Source organism: Drosophila persimilis, unplaced genomic scaffold (genome assembly GCF_003286085.1).
Source record: "Drosophila persimilis strain 14011-0111.01,24,50 unplaced genomic scaffold, DperRS2 tig00000808-arrow-arrow-pilon, whole genome shotgun sequence".
In the NCBI taxonomy this organism is placed as follows: domain Eukaryota; kingdom Metazoa; phylum Arthropoda; class Insecta; order Diptera; family Drosophilidae; genus Drosophila; species Drosophila persimilis.
In genome coordinates, this window is record NW_020825357.1 from 747385 (window position 1) to 757592 (window position 10208).

General features: G+C 49.4%; 3 protein-coding genes across 3 annotated transcripts; all 3 read right to left on the reverse strand.

The window, feature by feature from the left end:
• Positions 1-2605: 2605 nt before the first annotated feature.
• Positions 2606-3613, reverse strand: LOC113566642. Its single transcript, XM_026993170.1, has 2 exons — positions 3142-3613; positions 2606-3078 (listed from the first exon to the last, which is right to left on the reverse strand). Exons 1-2 carry the CDS (start codon positions 3503-3505, stop codon positions 2606-2608), a joined length of 837 nt encoding a protein of 278 aa, XP_026848971.1. The 5' UTR covers positions 3506-3613.
• A 563-nt stretch (positions 3614-4176) lies between these two features.
• LOC6599062 lies at positions 4177-6627 on the reverse strand. Its single transcript, XM_026993171.1, has 2 exons — positions 6170-6627; positions 4177-6111 (listed from the first exon to the last, which is right to left on the reverse strand). Exons 1-2 carry the CDS (start codon positions 6625-6627, stop codon positions 4443-4445), a joined length of 2127 nt encoding a protein of 708 aa, XP_026848972.1. The 3' UTR covers positions 4177-4442.
• A 1195-nt stretch (positions 6628-7822) lies between these two features.
• LOC113566643 lies at positions 7823-10004 on the reverse strand. Its single transcript, XM_026993172.1, has 2 exons — positions 9535-10004; positions 7823-9476 (listed from the first exon to the last, which is right to left on the reverse strand). Exons 1-2 carry the CDS (start codon positions 10002-10004, stop codon positions 7934-7936), a joined length of 2013 nt encoding a protein of 670 aa, XP_026848973.1. The 3' UTR covers positions 7823-7933.
• Positions 10005-10208: the final 204 nt, after the last annotated feature.

Genomic DNA, 10208 nt, shown 5'->3' on the forward strand with positions numbered 1-10208 from the left:
GGTTGGCGGATGGCGAATGGCGAAGGTTGTATGTATGAGTGAAAGTCAGTCGCTCACCCACTCACTGAGCCAGTCAGTCGTCAGGGGCGAAGCCGAGTCGAGCACTCGAGCGCGAAATAAGCTGTGGCTGATGGACTGAGGTAAATGAACAGTGGAGCAGAGAAGTTGGAGACGATGCCACATGACATGGCGATGGAGACGACACGGTGGAGGAGCAGCCACCAGACAGCAGTTGAACAATGGCAACAACAGTAACAGCAACAGCAACAGCAAGAGCAACAGCAACAGATTGATAACTGGAAATACATTGAGAGAAAGTCAAAAGTCTCCTCCATAATTATTATAAATTTCCTTATGCCTGTGCTCTCAGTGTACGCTCTCGCAGAGCTGTCTCGTATATGGAAATCCATTTGGACTGTTAATGTGACATTTTGTCATTAAAATTTCAGGAGGCGCGACTCAGACAAAGCATAATATTGTTACGAGTATTATTATTTGGCCTCGTGTTTGGCCAAAAATGGCAGTTGGCTTGTGTGTTTCTGGGCGGCAACAGCTGCCAGCAGCTGCTATAAGGACGGAGGCAGCAATTGACTCGACCCGACCCGACTCAACTTGATTCTCCCCTCTCGCGCCCTTCCACCTAGGGCCATACAACATTGCGTATGCGTAATGTGAGCCACTGGTGTTCCTGTTCCTGCTGTTCCTGCTGTTCCTACTGCTGCTGCTGCTGCTGCTGCTGCTTCTGCTTCTGGTACTCGTTCTGGTGCTTCATTCAAATTAAATTTGCCCAGGGTCATGCGAGTGCTGGTACTGGCTCTGGTTCTGGTACTCGTGGATGACTCTCATATGCCAACTGTGGGGGAGGGGGGGTAGCAAATAAAAGGAGGAAAATCGGTGAAGATGGCACCAGAAGTGTAGTACCATCAAGAGCTGAGCAAATTGGCAAATAAAATTTTTAGAAGCGCCAAAGAAATGTAAAAAGTTGACTTCCGAGTTAGGGAGAAGTTCCCAGAGTTTCAGAGTTCTCTTCTCTGTTTGGCAACGGAGAGAGAAAGAGAGAGCGATAGAGAGAGCGATAGAGAGAGAGAGAGGGGAAAAAACCAACTTTCGTGTGTGTGTAATTAAATTTACTTGTTGCTGGAAATATTTTCCACCCTGCCCACCCCTGCCCACCCCTCCCTCAGCACTCTTTTTCTGTTAGTCACCCCCAGCAACTAAGGCAATCGGAAGCTGAAGCTGAAGCCGAAGCTGAAGAAGCCCCAAGGAGAAGTGACACTAATTAAATGCCCATGGAGCGGATGTTTATTTGTACAGGAAGGAGCAGCAGCAGCATCAGCATCAGCATCAGACATATTGCCATTTGAGTTTGCCTTTAAATGATGGAAAATAGCTACAGATACAGAAGCAGCTGCAGCTGCAGCTACAGATACAGCTACAGTCTGCACCTCCTCGACATCGACGTCAGCAATTTTGCATCCTTCTGGTTCTATGCAAATTTTTGGGCCAAAAACTCGCCTTTCCTCTCCTTTCTGAGGAAGTGTCGCATGGTTTGGCCTCTGACGTTTCCACACACACAATTAAGTTGATTTGTTGCCTGTTGCGGTCAAAGCTAACGAAGGCGCCTCGTCTCGACTCGACTCGGCTCGACTCACAGGGACTCCACTTAATGGGAAGGATGTGTCTATAGGAAATGCGTTTTCCAGCTCTAAATGTGTGTGTCCAAGAGTGCTTCCTCAGTGGCTGTGCTGTGTGTGTGGGTGTGTCTGTGTGTGGGGAGTTTGATTGCAATTTTTGGGACCAGATGGAAGTGCTGCCGATTCCCAAAAAAAATTCGGAAGAACTTCAATGGTACTCATAAAGGGACAGAGAGAGAGAGAGAGAGAGAGGGGACCACTCTCTCTTATATCTTATACCTTATTAATTCCTTAAATTCGAGGACCCAACAAATCATCATTAAATTCCAAACCATTGTGTTTACAAATCGTCACAAAGCATTGGGAGCGCCATGCTACAGAAAAACTTATGGCAATCATATAATAAAGGGAAAACAACCAGAAGGAGAAACATAAAGCAAGCGGACGGGACGGTAGGGGACGGGAGGGGAGGGGACGGTAGGGGGAGATGGAAAACTTTCGCCAGCCATGTGTCTCGCCGACTGCACTGCGTTCGAGAGCTCTCTTCCCCGGCGTACGTACGTGTTTGCACTGGCAAAACACACAATAAAAGTAGCACAAAGGAGCGAAGGAGACGACGGGGGCGACGGGGGCGACGGGAGCGACGGAGGCGATGGATGGTCCAGAGGACAAGTTTAAAGTGCTGCAAATTGCATTGGAAAAGCGTTCTTTAAGGATAACAAAAACAGCAGCGAAAACAATTTCAAGATGCCTTTCTTTCACAGAGAGAGAGAGAGAGAGACAGAGAGAGAGAGGGGGCAATTTTATGGAAACAATGAAATGGAAACTTCACTCATGAAATATTCAAAGTGAGATTTGCGTCTGCTGTAGGGTTCTGCCGTGTGGTTAAATTTCAAAACAAGGAAAAACTAAAAGAATGCCGGCCAGGAGCAAGCCGAAGCATGGCACACCCTCATCGGTGGGCGATCGATCTACAGCCGCTGATCGTGCAGCGGCGCCTTCTTCTCGTGCAACAGCTCCGTGTAGGGCAGCTTGCGGCGCAGCTGGGGCGATATCTTCTTGCAGTGGCACAGCTGGTGGATGTGCAGCGTGCGCTCGAGGTCGAACTTGCGGTCGCAGTACTTGCACAGGTGGCCGCTGGTCAGGGTCGTGTTGCTGCCACGGGGACGGTGGGAGCGGAAGCGCACGGAAAAGTCCTCGTCGTGGGTGCGACGGTGGGCGCCGAGCAGCGACTTGATCTGGAACTTGGCCCCGCACACGCCGCACGTGAAGCCACCACTGGCCTTCGGGCTCATCTGCTGGCGCCCATAGACGCCGCTCAGGCGGCGCTCCGCCTGCTCGGCCTCCAGCACCACATCCTGCAAGCGGCGGGACAGTGACTCCATCTCGCTGTCCTCCTGATCATCGCTGATGGACAGCCCGTTGCGCCGGTCCGAATCGAGGACTGGGGAACGATGGGCGAGGGGTAACATAAACACCGTGCCACTTTTCCTATTGGGCCACTTACCGTTGTGACTGCCGCGGCTACGGATCTTGTCGCCGCCGCCACTGCCTGCCGCCTCCTGCGACAGATGCTTCTTGGTGTGCTTCCCGTCGCCGCGTCCTTTGCCGCCGCTGCCGCTGCGGCCCTCCAGTGCCTGGCGACGAACCGCCCGCGATGGTGCTGCCACGCGGTTCGACTCCGACAGGTAAATCAGCTTGCGCTCGACGGCCTTGCGGGCGTTCTCCACGTCCGCCTCGATGCCCTCCGGGCGCAGGAGGATCTCCGAGTCGTCCTCGAGTCCCGCCATGGTGCGGCTGGTGTTGCTGCTGCTGTATGCGTGCTCGTGTTCGTGAATGAGCAGCCGCGACTGCCGCGAGTCACGTTTCATTTTTCGTGCTAGTTTTGTTACTTTCTGACCGAAAATTTCCATTTTATTGGGGGTTCTGCTGTGCTATGTCTATGTCTACTAGTAATGTTGTTTGCTGTTCGACTCCAGCTAAAGGAATGATCAAACGAGAGACACTGAAACACTGAAACACTGATGGAAGGGAAACGGAGCGCCACCTTGATTAACAGAAACTAAAAATGTCCATTTTTTTTGAGGGGATCCTGAGACACGGGGTACTTCTGTTCGTCAATGCCTTCGGGGCGGCTGAGTCGGTCCCAGAAACACAATCATTGTCGAGCCGAAGACGGTCCCAAGACCATATACTGTCCATCCCCGACTGTATTGCCAAACAGTTGAGACCTTAGACTCATCCCTACTCGCCCTTCGTCATAGTCTTGGCGTGGGTTAGGGTATACTGGTGCATATAAAATGCTGCCGTTGCTTGGTCGAAAAACAAAGGGCAAAAGGCCAAGAGAAGCAAATTGTTTGCTTAATACGGAGCTGTTGTTCGTTTAAGTTTTCCTTGTTCCGAAGGATAGTTGGCCCTGACAGGGCTGGGGCCAGAATGTAATTGAAACTCCAGATAGCCGTAGATTGTACCTGTTTCGACCCAATCAGGGATCTCCCTGGTAGAGAGTTGTGTATGGGGGGGCGTAAAGTGGAAAGTCATATGGGAAGTTTGCTTCTTTTTTATTTATTTGTTTGTATTGTGCATATTTTAATGGGTTCTTTCATTAGTTTTTGAGTTATGCATGGACTTTGGAATTAGTCTTCTTGCATTTTATTGAGAAATTACTTTTGGAAGTCACTTCTTCTTTCGCCTTTTCTGTTAAATATCCATCCAATCCGCCTGGTTACCCTGCCTTCCGTGTGTGCAAGTGTTTCATTCGGTATAAATGTATTCTGTTAACTATAATACCGCAAATTGTAGAGATCTTTACTGATATATTCGAATTTTACCGACAACATGATCATTCGAATCATCATATTCGTCCTCTTGATCCGCTATCCATGAGTACTTCACTTTCCGTACTTTGGAACTTTCATCAACGATTGAGGAACCGTTGCTTTTCTTTTTGCGGCACACACATATTTTCTTGGCCAGCACGTCTTCCACACATTGGGACTCATTGCGGTAGGAGTTCAAGCGACTGATCCCCTCCAGTTCAATATCCACGTACGTCCCGGTGGGATCACTGTTGATAACAGACCGAAATTTCCCGCCATTCGGCGAGGTGATGAACTGCAACTGAAATGTCTCCATGCCGTCGGAGGGACTGACCTCGACTCCAACGCTATCAAAGTGCAGCTGGCGCTTGGACCTCACTAGTTTGCGAAGGTGCAGTCGCTGACAGTCGGCATCCAGATTCAGCTGAGCCAAATACTTGTTCATTCGATAGACGATCATTCCGGCCAACTTCTTGGTGAAACCAGAGCTGGACACTGGGACAAAGGTATCGCATGCGCACCAGTGGTAGGGGATGTTGGCTTCGTCACAGCCCCTGTCGCGGGGAACCGTTTCAAAGATTGATTGGCAACCATAGCACTCTATGGTCGATACAAATTCAAGACCAGGACGAATCGGCTTCAAAATGGATCTGATGCCCATATGGAGATCATAGGCGGAGGTAAGACGATTCTTGTTGAGCTGAAGAGCGCGTGCCACCTCTGGATAGCGACGACGGTAGTGGGGCGGCAGATAAATATGCAGCATGGGCAGGCGCTCCTCCAGAAAGCCTGAAGAGACTTCCGCCAACTCCCCATACCTGGACCCGTGGTCACTGAAGAGTACCACAATGGCCTTGTCGAATAATCCGTACTCCTTGAACTGTTCCAAGTATTTGACGAAGATCCCATCCAGAAGTTCGCCCCCTCTGGGATGGTCATGGGTGCAGCTGCTCGTCCAGAAGAGACCGAACAGGGGCTTCGACGTTTCCTTCACAAAGCGCTGGATCAGCTGCTTGGCATAATCAAAGACGTAGCTGAAGCTTGTCCTCCGCCCCACACAGTATTTCTGGTCAAACCAATCGACGGTTTCGAGCACATGGTCGAGGATCATCAGGAATGGACGAAGGTAGAAGTCGACCGGCTTCCGAGTAAAGCCCGACTTCAAATAGTTGAATGTCGATATAGCGGGAAGGTCTTCCGCATAGGCAGTCAGGTAGCCGGCATTGTGAAAGTGGTCCCACAAGTACGTGACGAAGTCAAAGCAGCCAGGATGCTTTAAGTTACAGTTCCTTGACCACTCTTTTGTGCTGCGACCCGTCAGGACGGCCAGTAGATTGGGCAGGGTGTTGTCTCCCACTTTGTTGTACCCCTCCATCTCATACCAGCCCTGCTGACTGGTGAACTGCGAGGTGAGAGGCATGGTCCGACGGTAGTTTATCCGGGACATGCTGTCGATGCCAAAGAGGAAGACACTGGGATAGTGGGCGCCGCGCCAGTCATCGCTCGTCTCGTTGCGGTCCTCCGGGTACTGTGCAAAGGAGAACGCATCGACCTGCACCACTTGCGAGAGGTTCTTCATTTCATTGCACTGAACCACCACGCCAAGAAAGTGACGTGGCACAACGAAGTATTCTTCGAAGACTTGAGGACTGTTGGTCCTGGGAAAGAGATCGTCTGGGTAAAGTGGCAGCCGTGGAATGCTGGGGCACTACTCACATGGCAAATGAATCGTTACTTCCTGGAATTACCTCCCGATAGACACAATGCAAATCGCTACTGTCTGCATATTTCGTCTTCACGAAATCTTGGTTCACGTGCAGTGTGTAGTGCCTCGCTTTGCGGTCATAGAGAACGCTGAAAAGGTCCTGATCCATTGAACAGACCTTGAGTGGAACTTCGGACATCACGTCCACTAGTTCGGATTTGAATGGATCGACATAGGGTATCTTGCACCTTGGACTAAATACGAAGAACTTTTCGGCCACACTTTGTGGTTTCTCCGGTTGGCTTGGTGGTTTCGATGCGCTGCTTGTTTTGGGTGGACTGAAGAGGGTTGTTGGTGGCACATATGTCGTCTCCAATTCGATTATTTGTGGCGTGTCCGAGGCGGACCGAGGCTCGCCATTGTAATTGCGAAACATGAAGATCAGAATCAGGACGATGGCACAAACCATGACTACTCGACTTATATTGCATCGGATCATGATTGGAGTTTGTGCTCGAGATTGTGTATGAATTTGTTCTATTTATTTAAGTATTTGCAGGATCAGCCGAAGCACACTTTTTTCTGAGAGATGTTTTAGAGTTAAAGTCGATTTTGATCATGAATGGGGTTTGTCGTGATTACTCCTGTACGTACCCCAAGTGGATTGCTCCTTCACATATCGAACGCGTCGAACGCATGCTACTCTAGGCCGCCAAGTGAATGACATTCGAATAGTAGTGACTGGGAAGTACCCTAGACCTGGGGCCTTCAGGACACAGTGTGCCTTCGGCTCCATTGGCGAGACAATAGATGGGCCAGAACGACAAGAAAATACAGAATATTCCAGTATGAGGGATCACAAGGGACTCTCTGGCTTTCTGCACTCAGCGACGTCGGTGCCAGCGATTGTAGTCACGACGAGGACAGCACGGACCGACAATGAAACAGAAGAGAGAAGGAGATATCGGTCTCGGGAGAGGATAGAAACATCTGGGCTGGCCTAAGGTTAATTTACGGGCCTAAGTTAATGCACGTTCGCATGCATACTGAAAAACGGATGGTCCTCGAAAGAGAGCAGCTGTGGTGACGACGTCACCTTATTACTTCACTCACCGACGGCAGCGGCGATCGACTATAATTAGGAGGATGAAGCACCAGGAAAAAAGCGGAAAAGGGACAAAAGGACCGAAAGGAGGAGACAGCAGTCGCAGAAGCAGTTGTAAAGTGCTCCCTAACGAGTTAAACCGACTGTGCGATGCCTGGAGACAACTTTTGAGTGAAGGACACCTTGAGGCTAGTCTATTGAAGACGAAGGCGTCGAGTGTGGATTTTTATACCCGATACCCGCCGCCCCCCCTGTGGCATCCTCACTTTTGCGACAACCAAAAAAGCAGAGTCGTAGAGAAGTACCATATCTAGCAGGTTCCTGAATCTGGATCAAATCGGATCATTATTATAGCCTGGAGGAACAAACGAAATTGCTGTGTTACTCATTCTCTCTCTTTCACACAGACATATGTACCTCGTGCAGTGTGCGCGCTCTAGCGGAGTGACGCCGAGCTGACTGAGTATAAATGTACAGTTGCGTTGCAGACGACTATGTGCGACTCACAACGTTCCCACTGGTTTATTAATGTATTACTTTCGGAATTTTTACTGTGGTTTATTCTTTCCCTTTTGGAAACTTAAATGCTCAAAAATGGTACAGATATTTATGCACAACGATGAAGTCTATCGCTGAAAACATTGATAAATAGTCATTCGCCTTATCATATTCATCCTCCTGCCGTATTTTTGATGTCGAATAAGGAACCGATCAGTTTCTTATCGCGGCAAGCACAAATTTTCTTGGCCAGAGCGTCTTCCACGCAATAGGATTCATTGCGGTAGTTCAATCGAGTGATCCCCTCCAATTCAATATCTACATACTTCGCGCTTTTGTCGATTTGGACAATAGATCGAAATTTCCCGCCATTCGGTGAGGTAATGAACTCCAATTGATATATACCCATTCTTACGCCATCAGAGCGGCGCTGGCGCTTGGCGCTCAGCAGTTTACGGAGGTACATTCGCTGGCAGTCGTCATCCAGTTTCAGCTGAGCCAAATGATCGTTCATTCGATGAATAATCGTTTCGGCCAGTTTCTTGTTGAAGTCAGTGATGGACACTGGCACAAAGGTCTCGCATGCGCACCATTGATATGGAATGTTGGCATCGTTGCAATCTCTGTTGCTGGGAAGCTCTTCAAAGATGGATCGGCAATATTTACAAGCATAGTTCGGGTATTTAAGCTGTGGACGAATCTGCTCCAAAATGGATCTGATGCCCATATGGAGATCATAGCCGGAGATAAGACGATTCTTGTTGAGCTGAAGAGCGCGTGCCACCTCTGGATAGCGACGACGGTAGTGGGGCGGCAGATAAATATGCAGCATGGGCAGGCGCTCCTCCAGAAAGCCTGAAAGGTGTTCCGCCAACTCCCCATACCTGGACCCGTGGTCACTGAAGAGTACCACAATGGCCTCGTCGAATAATCCGTACTCCTCGAACTGTTCAAAGTATTTGACGAAGATCCCATCCAGAGAGTGGGCCCCTCTGGGGTGGTCGTGGGTGAAACTCCTCGTCCAAAAGAGACCAAACAAGGGCTTCGGTGATTCCCTCACAAAGCGCTGGATCAGCTGCTTGACATAATCAAAGACGTAATCAAGACTTGTCCTCCGCCCAAAGCAGTATTTCTGGCCAAGCCAGTCGAACGTTTTGACCACATTTTCGAGGATCAGCTGGAATGGACGAAGATAGAAGTCGACCGGCTTCCGTGTAAAGCCCGACTTCAAATAGTTGAATGTCGATTTGGAGGGAAGGTCCTCCACATATGCAGTCAGGTAGCCGGCATTGCGAAAGTAGTCCCATAAATACACAAAGCAGCTCGGATTGTTTAAGTCACAGTTCTTTGCCCACTCTTTTGTGCTGCGACCCGTCAGGACGGCCAGTAGATTTTGCAGGGTGTTGTCTCCCACTTTGTTGTACCCCTCCATCTCATACCAGCCCTGCTGACTGGTGAACTGCGAGGTGAGAGGCATGGTCCGACGGTAGTTTATCCGGGACATGCTGTCGATGCCAAAGAGGAAGACACTGGGATAGTGGGCGCCGCGCCAGTCATCGCTCGTCTCGTTGCGGTCCTCCGGATACTGTGCGAAGGAGAACGCATCGACCTGCACCACTTGCGAGAGGTTCTTCATTTCATTGCACTGAACCACCACGCCAAGAAAGTGACGTGGCACAACGAAGTATTCTTCGAAGACTTGAGGACTGTTGGTCCTGGGAAAGAGATCGTCTGGGTAAAGTGGCAGCCGTGGAATGCTGGGGCTCTACTCACATGGCAAATGAATCGTTACTTCCAGGAATTACCTCCCGATAGACACAATGCAAATCGCTACTGTCTGCATATTTCGTCTTCACGAAATCTTGGTTCACGCGCAGTGTGTAGTGCCTCGCTTTGCGGTCATAGAGAACGCTGAAAAGGTCCTGATCCATTGAACAGACCTTGAGTGGAACTTCGGACATCACGTCCACTAGTTCGGATTTGAATGGATCGACATAGGGTATCTTGCACCTTGGACTAAATACGAAGAACTTTTTGGCACCACTTTGTGGTTTCTTCGGTTGGCTTGGTGGCTTCGATGCTCTGCTTGTTTTGGGTGGACTGAAGAGGGTTGTTGGTGGCACATATGTCGTCTCCAATTCGATTATTTGTGGCGTGTCGGGCGTGTGGTTGAGAATTATGAAGATCAGCAGCAAGACGATGGCACAAACACCGACTATGCGGTTGATATTGTATCGAATCATGATTATTTTAGTTGTTGTGTGGGAATTTTCTATTATTTTTATTGGGGATTGTATGTGAAGGGAAACGCAGTTCAGAAGTTAGTTTATTTTCATTGTTTAGGAAGGTGTCACTTTTGCAAATCTCCAGTTGTTGTATTTTCCCCTTCTTTTTTAGGAGGGATCTAGTAGGGAGATCCCGTGGATGACACATTTTGAGTGTTCTTT

What these genes read in the sequence shown, in the direction of transcription:
- LOC113566643 (XM_026993172.1), bottom strand. Translation starts at nt 10,004, where the DNA reads ATGATTCGATACAATATCAACCGCATAGTCGGTGTTTGTGCCATCGTC. An exon ending in AGTAACGATTCATTTGCCAT is followed by an intron (nt 9,477 to 9,534) that starts GTGAGTAGAGCC and finishes TCTCTTTCCCAG; the next exon opens with GACCAACAGTCCTCAAGTCT.
- LOC6599062 (XM_026993171.1), bottom strand. Translation starts at nt 6,627, where the DNA reads ATGGTTTGTGCCATCGTCCTGATTCTGATCTTCATGTTTCGCAATTAC. An exon ending in AGTAACGATTCATTTGCCAT is followed by an intron (nt 6,112 to 6,169) that starts GTGAGTAGTGCC and finishes TCTCTTTCCCAG; the next exon opens with GACCAACAGTCCTCAAGTCT.
- LOC113566642 (XM_026993170.1), bottom strand. Translation starts at nt 3,505, where the DNA reads ATGAAACGTGACTCGCGGCAGTCGCGGCTGCTCATTCACGAACACGAG. An exon ending in TAGCCGCGGCAGTCACAACG is followed by an intron (nt 3,079 to 3,141) that starts GTAAGTGGCCCA and finishes ATCGTTCCCCAG; the next exon opens with TCCTCGATTCGGACCGGCGC.